Below are 18,706 nucleotides of genomic sequence, written 5' to 3'. Positions count from 1 at the left end.
AAAGAAAAAGACCCAAGAATAGAGAAGATTGATGGTGCTTACCTTCTGCAGTTGCTAGAAGTGGAAGGATAGTGATGACTGATGAAGACTAAAACAGATTAATGAAGGAAGTTTGCACTGCTCATCAAAGATGGGAGTTGACAGAGGTTACATATAATGCTTCCATCTTTGGGAGGGAAATGTGTCTGGTGAGGAGAGACCACATAAGAATCTAGGGAAGACATCCATTCAAAAAAAAATAATGGATGTCTGCAACGGGAAATAAATGTGATATTTATCTAAAGAAGTCAAAGCCATGTTTAAAAAAACAACAATAAAAACAAAACAAAACAAAAAAACTCTATGGTACCCACTAGCATAATAATCACATAGAAAGAGGACTAAACTTTGGGGGAGACAGGGGAAGTGTGAAGGGGATGCGGAAGAAAGAGAAATGAATGAACAGGAACAACAACAAAAAAAACATTCAGCATGGGGCTACAAGGGAGGCTTAAAATGTTTGTTTAACCAACTTATAGCTAAAAAGGACTTATTCTTGCTAGATTTGTATGTAGATAACTATCATAAGGAATACTGAAGTCTTTGAAGCTCAGCTGATTAACAGCATTTAAAGATGTAACATTTTTTTTTCAATAGGGAGACTCATTTTTTTCTTTTCTCTTAGCATCTTCTCTTACATATCAGTAAATGAAGTCCATTCTGAGTGTTTACTTACGTTCCTTTTAAATATCAAGAAGGTGAAAAAAGATATTTAAACACTATACATGCTGTACCTAATGGAAGCGGGAGAAAAATGTACATAAATATGCCCTTTCTTGGGATGCATCACCTCACATACCTTCCTGGAAAAGACAAAAGGGCAAAGAAAAAAACAGCCATGAGAAAAAAAACCAACATCCACAATAGCAGCCTGTGTTGCCGTGTCACTTTCCACGTCACATGAAAATACCTTTTCCAAAATTTGAAAGCATTTCTTAAGAGCAGTCAGAAGCATATTGTTTTTTTTTTTTTTCCTCTTTCCTTTTCAAAGCAAAGCAGCGTTCCACCCTTGCTGTCTGTCTCTTAAAAAAAAAAAAAAAAAAAAACAAAAAAAAGTTTTGAGAATTTCACTTTTCTATTCACTGCAGTCCTGGCCAAAGTAAAGCCCTCTTTTACATTGACGTCAAGATCTTTGCTAAGATTAGGGTTTCATTTCTCTATTGCAGCAATTAGCCAGGGAATGTATAAAAGGCTTCAGGGAAGCAAGCAAGAACTCCAGAGGAGAAAGCACTTTGCACCATAGGCAGATAGCAAGAGACAGGGCGAGAGGAGGAAGGCAGGAACGGAGAGAGGGAGGGGGGGAGAGAGGGAGGAGGAAGGGAATAAGGAACAGAAAGTTTGTATGTCCATAAACCTTTTTTAACAAAAGTGTTGTAGCACCTGGTAGCTAGCTTTACTGACACAGGAGTGGGAGGTCTGTTCAGTGCTTAAATAGCTGAGAAACAATGGGATAGCGCTGGAAAGTTAACAATTAACAATCTCAGCTTAAATTTGGTATCTGCAGGGAGCTGGAAGCACAGCTGCCTCTCTCTTCAGCAAAATCAGGAGATCTCCTAGTTAAGGGAAGAACTTCTGTTAACATCTTAGTTTTCTGAAAATTAAGCAACTTTGAGTTGAACGAGTATCATGCAGTTATGGTTTTAACCAGCTTGCTCATATTTAACCATCTCTGCTCATTTTGAAGAATGAGACGCAGAGAGGTTAATGAGGCTTTTAACAAGCTTTTTACTTTGCTTCTGTAAATGAGAGCACGGGGCAAAAAAGGGAGCTGAATTCATCCGGCAGAAGAGAAGCAGCAAGGAAGATGGGTCTGTTAAGTGTGGATTTGCTGATCACGCTTCAGATCTTGCCGGTTTTTTTCTCCAATTGCCTCTTCCTTGCGCTGTATGACTCTGTGATCCTCCTGAAGCACATGGTGCTGTTTCTGAGCCGCTCTAAGTCTGCGCGCGGTGAGTGGCGGAGGATGCTGACCTCGGAGGGGCTGCGCTGCGTCTGGAACAGCTTCCTTCTGGACGCCTACAAGCAGGTGGGTGCGGGTCGGCACCGGCATGGTGGGGTGGGCAGCTGCGCTGGGCATCCCTGTTGCCAGCAAAGAAGGGAATTACACCGTGCGCTGCACAGAGTTCCCTGTTTGAAGTTAAGTTTGGTGGGAGAGGTAAAAGTGGAAGGGAGCAGTGCTTGTAGTTTGGAGCTGAGAGACTGGAGAGCTGCTGGCTCTTATTTGCCACTCATTCTGTACAGCCTCTGCCATATCACTTAGCCGTGCCTCAGTTTCCCTGCCAGTGCAAATAATAATGTTTATAAAGTACTTTGAGATCTGCACATAAGAGTAATTGTACAACGTTCTAAATGCTTTTTAAGTTGTCAATCGTTTGCCATGTGAGATCCTCAAGCATTATGCAAACAGTGCATCTTGAGATAGAGCTCTAGATAATCAAATGTTCTCTACCTAACATAGAATTGCTTTAATCAGTGTAAAAGATAAAACTGAATCTTTGTCATTACACCACTGTTTTCTCTTACATATGTATTAATTTTTAGATTGGAAGTATTCAGGTAATGGTAAAACTGAGCATAGAGTGAAACAGTGAGCCTTTTTTCCTGATGAAAGCAGTGAGGATGTGTCAGAGATTAAAAATGAACTTGACTGACTGAGGGATAGCTGCCTGGTGATTTAAGTTAATAATGCTAATAGCAGTTATGCAACATGTTTTTTTTTTCCCCTTTAAAGTGCTGTACAAACATTACCCATTGGTCCTGCCCAGGTCTGATGCGGTGCTTATAACTCCCTTTTATATATTGAGAAAGTGGACACAAAAAGATGAAATTTCTTAAACAGGCCACCCAGTTAGTAAGTAGAAGAGCTGGATTCAGAGCCCTGTGGCTTCCAAAACAGTACTTAGTCTGTTAATGTGTTGTCTTATTTAAACCTTCTAATTTAACACACCTAGTGATGTCATGAGGTCATCGGGGTCCTCTCGAAACAATAGCTCTGTATCTTTTGAAATAATTATTTTTGTATCCTCTCACCCCCTAGACCCCTTTCACATCCTCTCAGTATTTACTCTTACCTAAAGAAGTGAAGAGCTGGTGGTGCTGGTGATTGCTGGCTTTTTGATACAAAATACAAGCTGCTTAGTCTGAAACCAAAGCCACAGAGATGTTAATTTTCAGTATAAGACAAATATAAATAACATTAGTCTTTGCCAAATGGGTCAACCTCTTATTGCCACACTAGGAATCAGCCAGCTGGCTATCCAAATAAAGTAATGCTGAATACTGAAGTTCACTATTCTCCCATCCCTTCTAATTTCTGGTTTTAGTCTTTTCACAAACATTAAGAAGCAGATTTTTCAGCAGTCTTGTTAAATGGGTTGGTGAACACTATTGTTACCATTTTAAAGATGAGGCAAGACAGGACAGTTAATGTATGACTTGGACAAGGCTCACAAGGATGTCAACAGTGCAACTCTGAAACAGCCAAATTTCCACTTCCCAAAATTTTGACCTGTATGTGGCCCAAGTTCTGCAGAAGGTGTGGAGAGGTAGGGAGTCGCATAGTCATGAAATATTTCCAGTCTTGTTTTGCTTAAAACCGTACTTTTCTTAAAGTAGTACTTTATATTTTCCTCAGTACTGTTAGTGTCAACGATGGAAGTTGTGGTTAGGGGGGCTTTGTGCTGTTTTTGGTGTTGGCAATGAAATGCGTACCTTGAACTTAGATATCTTCCTTATCATCGTTAAATAACATAGATTGCTCACACCAATCAATCTCTACAGTCCCTGGAATGAATTCAGCAGAAAAAATGTGTATAAATGTAACCAAATTTTCTCACCTCATTCCAAAAAATGTAAATAATGCATTCATGACAGTTGTCCTTAAGACAAAACTAACTGACTGATATAATGGAAAGGATCCTTTTTACTTCACAGATTTATGGGCCACAAGGCTAGAAAGTTATTGGAAAATGCTGATTGATACAGAGAGGTTGATAATTGTAGAGATCGAATTATAGAGGTGACAAATAAATGGAGCAATGTTAGCTGAAGGAGGAGAGTAATCTCTACTAAAAGTTGGTAGAGGTGAAAAAATAGGAAATGTACAATGTTCTATGTGACATAAGAGTATAAAAAATGTGAGAAGTAGTGACATATATTGGATTGTCCTATGAAGCATCTTTTCCTTAAAATATATTTTTCTCAGTCCTGAAAAATACTTTCCAGTTTTCATATCTTAATCTTAGCCAAGGTAGGAAATGAAAATATTATGGAATCAAGATACTAAATTGTAAAGCTAAATGCAGTCTGTGTCATAACTTTTATTGCTTATTGCTTCAGTTTTCTAGCTGTAGCCAGGTATTAGCAAAGTACTTAAGCAGGTGCTTGAACTCATTCCGTTCCGGAATATTTATGAGATAATCACAGATTTTTGGCTAGATTAGCAGAACTGAAGATGGATGAAATAGACCAAAGCTTAGCAGAAGCCTGGATCAGGGCAGTAACTATACTTGGTTGTACTGTGTTTTGTGTGACTTACACAGAATTCTTCCTGAGCACTTTTCACAGCATATTGCATAAAAGTACTTCATGGTCTATTTGTATTTGCTGGAAAATTTACTGAAAGCCATTTCAGAGAAAATTCAGTGGGTAAATATTGGGTTCTAGATTAACAGTGAATTTATTCTAAGAAAAGAGTTCTGACTTGAGCACACAGAACTGAGTGACTTTGTTTAGAAATTAGAGTACAAGAGATTTTTTGTGAATAACTGGAGTATATTTGAAAACAAGACACTGATGCATTTTCTCCTGCAGAAAAACTTTAATATCTTACCCAAATTTGAACTTCCTTTTGTTCTGTTTTTTGTTGTTCCTAAGTATGGCTACACATGATTTTTCGGTTAAGACACTTATTTAAGAGGCAAGATTATTTAACAACAGCTGAAAATTTTAATATCCCCAGTGGACAAACAATGCACAGTTTGATGTTTTCAGTATAGAATGTTTTCTATATTTTCTTTTAATGACATTTTATTTATTTTCCCTACATTTTAGTGTCCAACCAGAATAAAAGTGACTGGTATTATTTATCTTTGATTTCTCATGTGAATTTTATCAAAGATTAATGTATCTCTTTTTACTTCCTTAGCCCTGAAGCTCATTATCTGTCACACTCAGTGCTGGTATTGTCCACATCGGAACATCTTTGTAATTTAAGGAACCTTCTCCCACTACCCTTTCCCAAGAGGCAAGCATGTCTTACATTGCAGTAAGGGAGTCATTAGGATCAAGTTAGTTGTCGTAAGAGATAAATAGAGCTAGTAGACAAATCATGTTAACTTTATTTAACTGGAAGGGTGCTACTTTTGTTTAGCTATTATTTTTCAAATTTACTGCTGTGCTTTGTCATCTACAAAAAACAAGATGATTGACTCCTGAAGAGAAAAATCTTGTATCCATCTTTGTATAGGTAGTTACACATTCATACATTTTTCTGCGTGTACAGATAGATATGCACATGTGTATCTGTCTCTATAACTGTATATAGGTGTGTGCACAAATGCAAAGCATGGATATAAATTTGCTCTTACAGAAGACAGTCCTCTTCCATTTCTCCACATATGTGTACACACACATGTATATACCTGTAGACACATATAGATATGGGTGCATGCACACCCTCTGCTAAGAGAGTAAAAACAAAAGTTTTGGGAGTGTGTTAGAATACTTTCTGCATGAATTGTATGGTTTCATCTATACAAATGCAGTGAAGCATCTGTTCCAGCCTATAGCACATACACTGTGTTACGTATCTTAGAAATTTTCAGAGGAAAACCTAGAGACGTTTTGAAAAGAATACTGTATTTACTTTAATATATATATTTTTTCACCTAGTAAATTCTGTGCTTCATTTAATACTGGTATGAAACCCATTTCTATGATTCTAAAGGTGAGAAATTGTTATCTAAGCTGTTTTTAAAATGAGTGCAGTAGTGCCCATGGTTAAGCCTTGCGCTGGGCTGTTTTCCAGTACCTGATGCAAGCTTACTGTTTTAGCAATGCAGTTTCTGTTTCTGGTCCCCAACACAGATCTGTAAGGCTACCCTACAGGAAATCCTTTCTATTCTGCACCTTAGTGTGGGTTGTCAAGAGGAGGCCCTGTGTCAGGAATTTTTTCTCAGTGGCATCTTCCTGATGCACTCAAATGATTGGTAGGGTTGTATCTTTGCGTAGTTGTACAACTTTCCATTACCTTTACAAAGAGCCATCAGTGAGTGCTGGCATTGCAGGCTCAACAGGGATGCGGGTTCTGGCAGAAGGTCCCAGCCTCAGAACACAGGCCCACCTCTGCTCCAGGCCCATCGAGACCTTCCTAACTACAGGAAGGCACAGTTAAATTACTTTTCACTACTTCTGCCTGCCTAACAGGCACATTTATTGTTTAAAAAAAGCCAAAAAAATGTATGCAAAAGAGGGCAGAATGAAGAAGGGTCAAGTTTTGAGACGTTAAGTGCATTCTGTGAACGTTATCGCAAAGAAGGATGTGAAGGTAACAGAAAGACTTGTCTTTTACTTGCTCTTTTGCTGTCCAGTATCTCTCTGCTTTTTGGTGATCTTTTTTGATTGGAAGAAAGACATAATTTATATGCTTTTTTTAAGGTAAGGAAGTGTCATTCTCTGCAGTTGGCAGTCATAAAGCCGCCTTGTGAAATAAATGCTTTCCTGAAGGGTGAGTGTTGTGTAGTTTCAGGGTTTAGGGCTAGACATTGTGTGGTCTTAAAAGCTTTTACTGTCTTTATGATCTTCAGAGTTAACAGAATTGTTTTCATTGACATTTTCAAATAAAGACAATCATGAAAGAAACGAAAAACAAAACAAATCCACAATTAAAACCTTTCCTGCAGTGTTTGGAACATAAATTCTACAGGATTTGGGCTTGTCATTGTCCTTATTATTAAAACATTGTCATTTTTATTAATATTTAATCGTGTTTATTGTAAGAGTGTTTAGGGACCAACCTAGATCAGGGAGTCATTGTGCTAGACGATGTCCTAAACAAGAGCAGCAGGGAGTTTGTACCAAGGAGCTTGCAGTTTAAACATTAAAGGCAGACAAAGGATAGGATAAGAAACATGGTGACTCTTGCTCTGCATGCAAGTCCTACCCTCTTTACTTTGAGGGTCTAACAGTTTCCTAAATCTGTACAGTTTCCTGTTTTCACCCTTATGTAGGAAAAATCCTTGCATGAACTGATTGAAAAGACTGCTTATGTTTTTGTGAAACTTTCTGGAAGCACCAGTTTGACTTTAAGATATATATGACAATTAGCTATTGTGCATCATTAGAAAAAATTACACTTGGTCCTTCCACCTAAGCTCTGCCTCTCCAGCAAAATCACTATGTGAGTTCACACAGTGCTAAAGCTGAGGAATGAATAATCATTCAAAGTAATGTCAAATGTCTCCTGTGTGTCTGCTACCTAGACAGTGCTGGTTAACCAGCCTGTCAGTGCAGGCCTCTGGTATCTTTAGGTAAGAGTCAGTAAGGTTGCCCCAGAGGACGCAACATCATGGGCCATGCTCCCATCTTTAGGAGATCATAAACTAGGGAAGATTGTCTCTCTGATCAGGGGAAATAGAATTTTCTTTATGAGAATGTAAGGCAAAAAGCTCCTTTGTATTTTCCTTTTGCCATGCATACTTATTTCTGGGGCTGGCAGTTTTTAAATAAAGAGGACATTGTTTGACTAGTTATTTTTATCCGGACTGTGACCTTTTAATTTGTCTCCCACTTTCCTCCCTCAGCTTCACACACCTGATCCTAAATAAAGACTCTGGACTCTGGAGTAACACTAGTAAATTACAATCTCTGCTCCTCAGTTCAGGTACTCAAGTATCTTAAAGCAAACTGCCACCTCCCCATGATAAATGAAGAGTTCCCATTCCTGTACACTACTCCAAACAAGAACTTCCAGTAAATTTTAGCCACTGCAAAACTCTGAGACATGTAGGAAGAAAAAACTAAAATAATAATATATATACTTCTGCAGCCAGAGTCTGATTATTATTTGGATGAAGTGCTGAGAAATATCAGGCTATTTGGAGGCTTTGCTTAGCTGAATGGAATCAAATCAAAGGAAAGCATGGAATATAAAAAAGAGCAAAAAACTCCAGGGATTCAGTTCATAACCAACTGCTGGACTCCAGTCCCAAGCACAGCACGTCTGTATTTAAATGGCTAATATCACAGACTGCTAATTGTCTGGCAACACCTATTTTCTTTAGGGGTTTGACACAGCCTAATGGGTCTGCCAAACTGTTTGAAAATCTCTCATGCGGGGAACGAAAGCCATATTTCAGTGCGCAGAATCTCAAGAGTTATGCTAAAGCTGATAAAAGCAAAACAACAAAACAGAAAAGGTAAATGAAGAGGTCATATTCTGTCCATGGGCTGTTTTTTATTCTCATGGAGCATGAGAATAAAAAACAAAGCTAGCAGTATGCACTATTTTTAGCCTGTAGTTTATGAACAGAGTTTTCTTTCTTGCACCTAAGTCTCCTTCATTTTTCTGTCTGCGTGTTAAACATCAACAGCCTTGCTCCCTTTTACTCTCTCTGCACTCAGAGGTGGAGATGCAGTACCAGGGCTTTCAAGCAAACACAAAATTCACCCTAACTATGCGAGTTAGTTCTTTTGGGCCAGGCTGGCTTGCACGCGTGCTGGGCTTACCGTGTGTGTTTTGCAGGGATAGGTGGCCTGGTTTCCACCTCTGTCTGCTGTCCAAAATGCTCCAGCTCAGTGCTCGAATTGTCACACACATAAATACGTGATTATAGCTGGATTGCGTGTGAGGGATATTCTGCTAGTTTGTTTCTCAGAATATATATTTTGCCTGCCTTTGTGTAACATTTCAAAAGCGGTTTGGCTGAATACATGGCTTTTTTGTTTATTTTGCCATTGTGTTGATTTTCTTTTCCAAGAGCTATTTTTTCTTTCAATAAATAACAACAAAGAAGACAACCAAGCCCACAATGCAGATGATCAGCAAGGATGATATTGTCATCCTGTGTCAATCGGTTCCCGAGCCTGGTGAAATAAAGAGTTCCTTTGGGAACGTCAGCACTTCATCAGGACCAATTAGTGGAGATACCGCTGCTTGTGTTTGAGCATTAACGACTGGGCAGGGCTGTTTTTTGAGTGCCTGACACTGGCATGGAACAAGGCACCGACCTAATTACTCTTCTACAAGAGCAGAAAATGCCTTGTGAATGTCCTCTTGGCAAGGATGTCTCATTAAGAGGAAAAAATAAACAACACAAGCACTCCTAGAAACAAAAATTAACACGATAGGTAACCTACGGCCATGAGACTCACTTTGTGGCTGTGGGAAATGAAGAGAAACTGTTGTAAGGTGGCAGATGATATATTTCTACCTAATTTCCTAAATCTACCTATTTTTTGACAGTAAGAAATATGGTAGGTGGGACACAAGCATGCATTGTTGGAGAAGGGTGAAATGCATTACAGTTATTGGAATCACTGTTAAATAGTAGTTGAAGGGCATTCATACATTGGTGCTCAATTGGAGTTGTTTTGTTAGTCTGTTCTTTCATGGTTTGCAGACTTCCCTAGGAAAAGAACTATTTGGTAGGCCTGAGCAAAGAGTTGGTAATGAGGAACTTACAATATTTAGCCTCTTTTTCTGCACAAATATGATTTAAGGAAAAGACTGTGGTTTCTCAGTTAAAGATTTTAGTATTGGTTAGAGTATTTTTGGTCTTAATAGCGTTGTCAAAATAGAATCTGAAGAGTCAGAGAAACAGTTTGCTCAAAAGTTTGTCTCCTGAGCAACTCTGCTGCTCAGTTGTACTTGCTTCTGTCCTTTTTACCTTTATTTTCTTCTCCTTTGAAAAGTGCTGGCATATAACAGGAATTGAAAGTGTGTTGTTCAATTGTGATTTATGAGACAAATCACATGTAATTACTTCTTTTCTTTGACTGATTGAGCACATGCTCTTTAATACTGAGGTCCATTATTCATCCAGTGAGTGGATGCAGCAGCACACACAACAGCACTTGTCATACTTTGCTCAAAAGATGGATTTTGGGCAACTCAGCCTTGAAAAATCAATTGCTTTGTAGTGTATGCATGGTTAAGCTTTCTAGGTAAGGGGAATCTAGAGTTTGTGCAAATGTTATTTTTTGGAAATTGTCAGCTTAAACTGTGGAACTGTCTATCTGGCTTGTGGATGAATGCAACCCTTAGAATGACAGGATCATTTACAGATGATCTTGACCTTTGTATTTTTTGCTTATATCTGATCTTTACCATATAGACTTCTGCTTTACCTATCTTATTGCATATAATGGTAGAGAGAAATGAAATGTTCAACAGCTCTGCAGAAGAGTGTTTACTACCTGTAATGAAGTAAATATAGCACCTCTTAGATGCTGCGCGTTGAGTCTCTTGTAACACAGAGAAACACTAAAGCCTGAGTGTCTGAACCTGCCTCTCCAGAGAGATGATTTATTCTATTGAGAAGAATTGAAATACAGCCTTTTTCCTTCCTTGAGTTCAATGGAGAGCCCACTCACACAACAGATCTTAAAATCATTTATTTCAAAATTTGTTCGTTTCCAAGCCTATTTTTTTTAACTTACCATGGCTCTAGCAGACAGTGCATGATGCACAGGGGAGATGGAGGGCTGTGCTTTCCTGAGGCAGCACTTACTACCCTTGGCTGAAGTGCAGCTGCACATCTATTTCCAGAGGTGTCATCACTACATGCTTGGCCTGAAGAAATTTGAGGGTCTTGGGTACTTTTATTTCCATTGTTCTCTCTCTAGCTGAACTTTGAGTACATGGCATCACATTTGCATCTCCGTTTGCTCCACACAAAATAGTGGAAATGATATTTATATTCTGCACCAGCATACTGTGGGACTTTCTCAGGTAATTGTAAATTCTGGTGTCATTAAAAGAAGAGTCTTACAAAATCTGCTTTGGTTAGACTCTGATTCAGTTGCTATTCTGATGAAATAATGTGGAGTCATGAATAACTGCAGATTTGCCCAGTTTAGTCAGTATTCTTGGGAGAAATGCAGGATCCAGTATCTACAAAGTACTTGCCTCTATATCTTTGTGGAGCAGCAAATACATTTGTTAAGTATTCACCTGTTAACTCAGCTTCTTACTATATCTGACTCATCAGAATACCCTACAATGTAATATAGATTAAAAATATACTGTAATTCAGTAATTGAATCACATTTTATACAGTTCTCATTCAGAGTTAACTTCTACTGATTTCATGTGGAGCGTGGCTTCAAAAGGAAGTGAATGAAGAATTAAGAACTTCAGAATTTGGCCTGTATGTATCCTTTGAAGCAACACTTTTAAACATAATCAACAGGAGGAAAAGACAATAACAGAGAAATAATAAAGGGTAATTGCATAGTTATACTAGAGCTTGATGTTAAAGGCAGATGCATAAGAATTGCTGTGGCAGAACTCATTAAAGCTAATTGTCTTCTGTAGAAAGATTTTGTGATTCCACGGTAGTTATCAGCTAAGGATCTTGGAGCCCTCTGCAGGCACTACCTTATTCTGGCAGTCCCAGCTGAGAGATAATGTTCTGTCTTTGGAGGAAGGGAATTTCAGACAAATGCTGCTGGATTTCACAATTGCCTGTTGGATCCAAATTACTTCTGGGATTAGGTCTGATAACACCTAACTTTTACTTCATCTAACTTGAGCTGTCATCAAAACTTTCCCCTTTTCTTGCTGTTTTCTTTCAATCTTCTAGAGAAGCACTGCAATAGAAGGGAATTAATCACTTGATTACTAATTGAGTGATTTGAAGAGCGCTGTTATCAGCGATCCACTGCCAAAACAGAATAATGTATTCAGTGTGTGTCTGCAGAGATGTCTTTTCTGTTTGCTACTCTGAGTATTTTCATTTTTGGACTGCAGGATGGAAGAGAACACATATATAAAATCTTCCAATTTGTCAAAGTTGGGGGGCACAACATATGCTATGAAGATCAGGAATTTAATGCAGAATGATTCTGAAGAAACAGAAATATGGGATGCTGATCAATGGAGATGAGTGCAAAGCACTAAATTCAGGCTGGGCTGTGAAGTACGCATGTCTATGATGAGGAAAATCTAGAAAGCTGAAAAATGAAACCTACGCACTACAACAGCTCATTAGCTAACTCTTAGTCAATAGTTTACTGTTTTTCCAAAACAGTTATGATGGAAAAAGCAAATATCTGGAATGTATAAACAGGTTTAACTTGTGGAACTAATGAAGTAATTGTCACAGAAAAAAGTTGGAAGAAATAGAAGGTAGTCTACTACCTTCTAGGCAACTTAGAGTCTGCAAACATAAAAGAGTTGAAAGGGCTATGTTTATGGTAGGCAGGACAAAACAGGTCCAGGAACCAATTTTCTAACAATAATGCAGTGGTATACATGTCAAGAATGACACATTTTCCTGTACTGTGAGTAGGGGTGGACTAGATGAACTTTTTGATGCTGATGCTTCTAAAGACTTGAAAAATCCTGAATCCCCATGCTAGTGCCCATGTGGGCAACTGCAGTACTATTTGAATAGGCAATTATTGATTTGAATACAATAATCATAAAGGATACTGGATAAGAAATCATGCTAACTTTCTATAATATTCTTTGTTCTGTTGTCAGGTCAAACTTGGAGGAGAAGCTCCAAACTCCAGTGTAATCCACATAGCCAAGCGCAATGATGGTAGCGGTAGCAGCTGGAAGAGTGTTGGTGGTAATTGTGGGGCCAAGTGCCATCTTCTGGATTTTGCCAACTCTGAGCGGCCACTGGTTGTTAATTTCGGCTCAGCTACTTGACCACCGTTCACAAGCCAGCTGTCTGCCTTCAGCAAGCTGGTGGAAGAGTTCTCTGGTGTGGCTGACTTTCTGTTGGTCTACATCGATGAGGCTCATCCGTCAGATGGCTGGGCTGCTCCTGGTATCTCCCCCTCTTCCTTTGAAGTTAAGAAGCACAGAAATCAGGAAGATCGATGTGCAGCTGCTTACCAACTCCTGGAACGCTTCTCCTTGCCACCTCAGTGCCAAGTAGTGGCTGACTGCATGGACAACAATGCCAATGTGGCCTATGGGGTTTCATTTGAGCGAGTATGCATTGTGCAGAGACAAAAAATTGCCTACCTGGGAGGTAAAGGCCCCTTTTTCTACAATCTTCAGGAGGTTCGTCTTTGGTTGGAGCAAAACTTCAGCAAAAGATGAAATCCATTCTCTTCAGAAAATATGTCAACAGATGTGTCCCGTTAAGGTGATGTAAAAGGGAATTAAGGAAAATACATGCTGGCTTGAATAAGGCCTTTCAGATCATTGCAGGAGAACACAATTGATAACGAAGTTGAACTAGGAAAAGAAAATGATGAACCAACTCACATAACCATAATTGTAAGAAAAGAATCCCACTCCTGCACTCCCTATGGGACACAAAAGGTGAAGAGGCTCTAGAGTAAACATGCTGTGGGTGTGCAGGAAGAGAGATGAGGTAAGATTTGTCTCCAGGAGGAACCCATCTTGCGAAGCGTCAATGGTGGGGTGAGCTGGAAGCCTTGCTGCCTGGAAGACAGTCCGTGGAAGGGAAATGCTGTGCATTTCATCAATAGCATTTCTTCATTTTCCTGTGGCCAACGCAAGCAATGTTGAAGGAACCAGGGTCTTGCAATGACTTTGCATAGAAATGCAGTCGAGTGTGGCATTCCTCTCATGGTAAAGATTTTCTTGTTTAGAGACTAAGCGAACCATCGTGCAAAGCATTGTGCATGCACATGATCAAGATGAAACATTGTATGCTGGTATTTGTACTCTCTATGGACATCTCTGCACAGCATATTAATGATGCAATTCTATCTATATGTTTGCATCCAATAGGTAGGTCTATGCCTGCTGAGAGAGATATTTAAATCTTTGAAGTTGTACCAAAAAGAAAAAGGTGATCAATTAAACCCATTATGATCCACATTGAAAACTAAAAACGTGGACTATTTGTAACAACACAGCAAGAGCCATATAGTATTGGTATCACGAGGTAAAATTCAGTTGATGCCATCTCCTGGTTCTCAGAGCTGGCAGCAGCATGCATTTCTCAATATTCTCTCATTCTCTCTCTTTCTATTCCCCCTCGAACTCTTTCTGTCTAGAATTAAATTTAAAGGTTGCTTCATTTTTAGATTTTTTAAAAATAACTTATTTCTCTCTTTTTGTTGTTGTTTTAATTTTAGTTTTATTTTTATTTGAGTTAATGACCACACAGATGCATTTTGGGAATGGGGGATCTTTTATACAACATACTTTACCTCACTGAAATGAAAACTATCTGTCCCTTAACCTGTTAAATGTAGCCAAACTGATTTTTGCTGTATTAGATACTTGCAATTAGTTTATAACTAGATTAGTTTAGCTGAAAGTTAAGTAGTTTGCACCTCAAAATTAATGAACTGCTCATGGATGAGACAGTAGTCTGTGTTTGTTTCACCAGTGCTCTCAAGAGTCTTCTCAGAAAAACAGGGAGGACAAACAGTGTGAATAAACGTGAAAGTGTGAAAAATGGCAGAATTTTCATAGGAATGGGTTTGAGGAATATTTCAATTATGTTTTAAGAGACGATGTCAATTTAGAGTACACATTAAATTTACATATACTAAAAACTAAAATGTTTTCATTGAGCCTGATAAAAGGACATGTTTACAATGAGCTGTTAGAGCTTAGACATGAAAGCTCATAAGAGGAGATGGACTATCAAGTATTTTCTCAGCTTTGACAGAAACATGTAACAGGTAAACAGGGTAAAAATCAAATTAGTTCCTTTAATTTCTCAACCTGCCAACTATGAGGAAGATGATGTATTAGTACTAACGTATGAAAGAACAAAAAATGCATAAATATTTTTATTTTTAGAACATCTCTTTAATGTTGTATATTTCTTTTTGCTTGGTTTTCGGTCAAGTTAGCCAATTAAGAAGGCCTTTGGAAATGTATTTTCTAGTACAGGTCTAAAATAATGACAGTAACATGAGTGGTTTCTACCATTTTCTGGTTCAAACTTCCCTTTCTTATGTTTTCTTCTGGAGACCATTGAAGATAAACATGCTTATACGACCTGGCAAAGTGCATCAGAAGAAGGGTATACAGAATGCTCTTCAGGCCTTTTGGTGAGCCTAGTTTCTCAGAAAGAGTATGTGTGTGTTTATGTATACATGTATGTATGCACATAAATATGCATTGTATGTTTGTATGTATGCATATGTATGTATACAAGTGGTATAAGCGGTGTCTAAGGCCAGTAATAATACTAATCATTCTGTCCTTCCATTAATTAATGTTACTGTAACTTATTGCTCAGAGTGAAAGATCGTTATTCGTCCTCACGCCTAAATGTGGGTATATCACTGAACTTTTAAAACCTAATATTATAAAAGTAGTGACATAGTCAAATTCCATGATTTTTTTAACCTAGTGTCCCACCTCTGACTTCAGGTGAAGGTGCAATAATTTCTTCTGGAATTTTTGTTATTTTCAGATGTTATTGGTTTTGTCATATCCAATGTGATCACTGATGTCTCCTTATCTCTATGAGAGGCTAATCCAAAATTATGAGACCTAGCTATTTCTCAAAGTACTTATTCTAAAATCAAGCCTCATTTTAAGATTCAAATTAGCTGCTCAGATGTCATTCTTATCTCCTGCTCTTGTATGTTAATAAGGTATAAAAAACAATGATCCCAAGTTTTCTTTTATATGTCAGTGCTTACATTCTATACATAGAAATTTACCTATTGGTTTACATTTGGCTTATTTTTTCTTAAGCCAAACAATAAGTCACACTCTTGTATAGGTTCATATTCTTTGCTTTTTCTTGAATCTTCTGTTTTTGCTACGCTGTTCTTTTACTCAGGTGAGTAGAGCTGTGGATAGTAGTCCAAGTGAAAGCATGCATTGGTGTACCCAGCACAGTATCTTTTTCTTATTATATTCTTAGTTATCTGAAACTCCATAAATCTCCATATCCTTTGTAAAACTCAAAGTAGCAAGTCTTTACTTTCTGTCTTTTCTTCCTCATCATATAGATGAAATCTCAACTGTTTATCTGGGAAATGGCTAGCACAGCTGTTAAAACATACCTTTAGCTTGGAGAAGGGAGTCTGACTTAGTTATTCAATTAGTTAATACCTCTTTGTGTACCTAAAGTTCCAGTTAATTTTCAAGTCCATTTTCTTTTCCCTTTCAGATTTCTGTTATTTTGCCTTAGTGCAGTATCTTGCTATTCATAGATGTCTGTTGATCACACAGTATAAAAGAATTATAAAATTGGCTGCTCCAAATGGGAAATCCACAAGGATTTTCCACAAGAAAAAATACACAATAACTTAATTTCTTTCTTGGCAACATGAATGCTTTACTCAGCCCAAAACTTAAAGATGGTTCAGCCTCAATGAATATCAAGACAGAAATAGGTTTTGTAAATGCTTAAATTTCCCCAGAAATTTTGCAGTCAGTAAGCAAGGGAAATATTTCAAAAAGAAATAGGCTTAGGGTAAAAAATATGTTCTGTAAGTGTATGATAGACACACAAGGTCTTCAACTTTTTCTTGACAAGACTGAAATATCATACAGGAAAGGTTTGAAATTAAGTTTTATACATTTTCTGTAGTTGATGAAAGAAGAGGAGGCATATCAGATACATGAAATTGTCAGGTAACTGTGGGCTATTTTGTATCCAGGCAGAAAGTTTGCTACCCTGTTAGCATCCTGTTTCATCATTAGTCTAGTCTACTGTGAGGTTGGATTTACTTTTACTCTCACTGTTTGAGAGCACTAAACCACAGTACCCAAGGTGCTTCAGTGCGACATACTTATTGAGCAGTCGCTTGCCAAATAGGTGCCTGAAAGTATTCTGGAAGACTAGTGTTTGTAATAGAGGCTCTAATAATGTACCTCAATATTAGTATGGGAATCTTCCAGTACTTTTTCTTTTTGAGCAAGGTAAATAGCCATTCTGGACTATCATTCTACGTTGTTCTGTGCTTAGCATCATTACTTAGCACTGTATAAAATGAATGTAAAACATTTTGTACAGAAAACCGTAGCATTTTGCTGTTGCTTGTGTAGACAATGACATAAATTTAAGGCAGCAGGAAAAGCATACCCTGTCCTTTAAAAAGAAGGAATGATATTCCAAAACATGTTGTTAGACAACTGTCTGAACACTTAGAAAATGCTACCATTTGTATGAAGGTGATCTTGGTGGAAAAATCCTTAAAGCTTCTCAGAAAGGTATCATTGAGGTGTGCGGGGATGGAAGTTATGTTTCTGTACGTGTGAAAGTGGCTTTTCTGTGATGTGGAGTATAGGTTTAAAGGTTCAGACTTTCATTCAGTACTATAACCAAAGCAGTAAGAGGTATCAGGTAGGGAATACTGGCCAGTTTTGTTCAATTCTACACCATGTCAGTGCTGGATCCATGTTCAATTACCTATGGACCCAATGCAGAGATTTCAAAGAAGAGAGACTGGGGTGAAACCTGAATGCTTGTGTGTTTATGAAGAGCACTAACAAAAGAGTAATTGACTCAGTTGGTGTTCAGATGCTCTTACACTGGCACTCCTCTGTGCACCTTAGTGTCTCTGTGTTTGAAAGGAGGGGAGTCTCTTTAGGGCCATTAACAACATTTCTGGGGTGTAGATGCCTGTGTATACTGATTATGTGTGTCATTGTTTAAATGTTAAAAATACACTTTATAGGAGAACCAGCAAAATTTTGTTACAGTATGGTGCTCCGTGAAATATGTTTTCTTGATTTCTTTTATTGTTTTTTTCTCATATTATAATAAACTATAAACAAAAATGTATCTCTTCTATGTCTTTTTATTCTAGTGTTTGTTATTAATGTGCAGTGGAATTAATATTTGACCAGGGAAACTTAAATAAAATATTTAATAACATTGTTCATCACCCTGATTTGATTGCAAGCAATATGAGCAAATCCCTACATAAATGCTGAGACTTATGTTTTCCTTATTTAAGACAGAAATTGGGATACTCGAACAGCAATTGAGTCTGCATGGAATTACAGTATTTTAAAAAATTGTGTGTTCTTGAAAAAAGCATAAAAATGCTCATATAGCACACAAAACTCGGTCAAATTTCTCGTGAATGCAATTGTTACACATGCAGCTTCCACTTCAATGAACACAGAAAAAAATAAAATGAACTGCAAACTTATGTGAAAAATAAAATCATAGAATCATAGAATCACTCAGGTTGGAAAAGACCTTAAAGACCATCGAGTCCAACCATGACCTGACCATACTACCCTAACAACCTTCTGCTAAATCACATCCCTGAGCACCACATCCAAACGGTTTTTAAACCCATCCACAGATGGTGACTCAACCACCTCCCTGGGGAGCCTATTCCAGTGCTTAACAATCCTTTCTGTAAAGAAGCGTTTCCTGATATCCAACCTAAACTTTCCCTGGTGCAACTTGAGGTCATTTCCCCTTGTCCTGTCACCAGTGAGAAGAGACCAGCCCCGCTCTCACTGTAAGCACCTTATAGATATAGGAAGAGAGTAGTGAGGTCTCTCTCAGCCTCCTTTCCC

At 38.0% G+C, this 18,706-nt stretch overlaps 1 protein-coding gene across 2 annotated transcripts; it reads left to right on the top strand.

Annotated features, from left to right (window-relative positions):
* The first annotated feature begins 1,337 nt into the window (after positions 1-1,337).
* Positions 1,338-17,954, top strand: DIO2 (iodothyronine deiodinase 2). 2 transcript variants are annotated; one of them, XM_042814223.1, is made up of 2 exons: positions 1,338-2,065; positions 12,746-13,318. In XM_042814223.1, exons 1-2 carry the CDS (start codon positions 1,844-1,846, stop codon positions 13,316-13,318), a joined length of 795 nt encoding a protein of 264 aa, XP_042670157.1. In that variant the 5' UTR covers positions 1,338-1,843. The 2 variants fall into 2 exon arrangements, with proteins under 2 accessions (XP_042670157.1, XP_042670156.1); XM_042814222.1 differs by having other exon boundaries at positions 1,340-2,065; positions 12,746-17,954.
* Positions 17,955-18,706: the final 752 nt, after the last annotated feature.

The sequence above is a fragment of the Centrocercus urophasianus genome, unplaced genomic scaffold (genome assembly GCF_019232065.1).
Source record: "Centrocercus urophasianus isolate 14NV4802_14NV808 unplaced genomic scaffold, USGS_Curo_1.0 seq_14, whole genome shotgun sequence".
NCBI classification, from domain to species: Eukaryota; Metazoa; Chordata; class Aves; order Galliformes; family Phasianidae; genus Centrocercus; species Centrocercus urophasianus.
The sequence above is the reverse complement of the archived record's forward strand: the minus strand, read 5'-3'. Positions and strand labels throughout refer to the sequence as shown.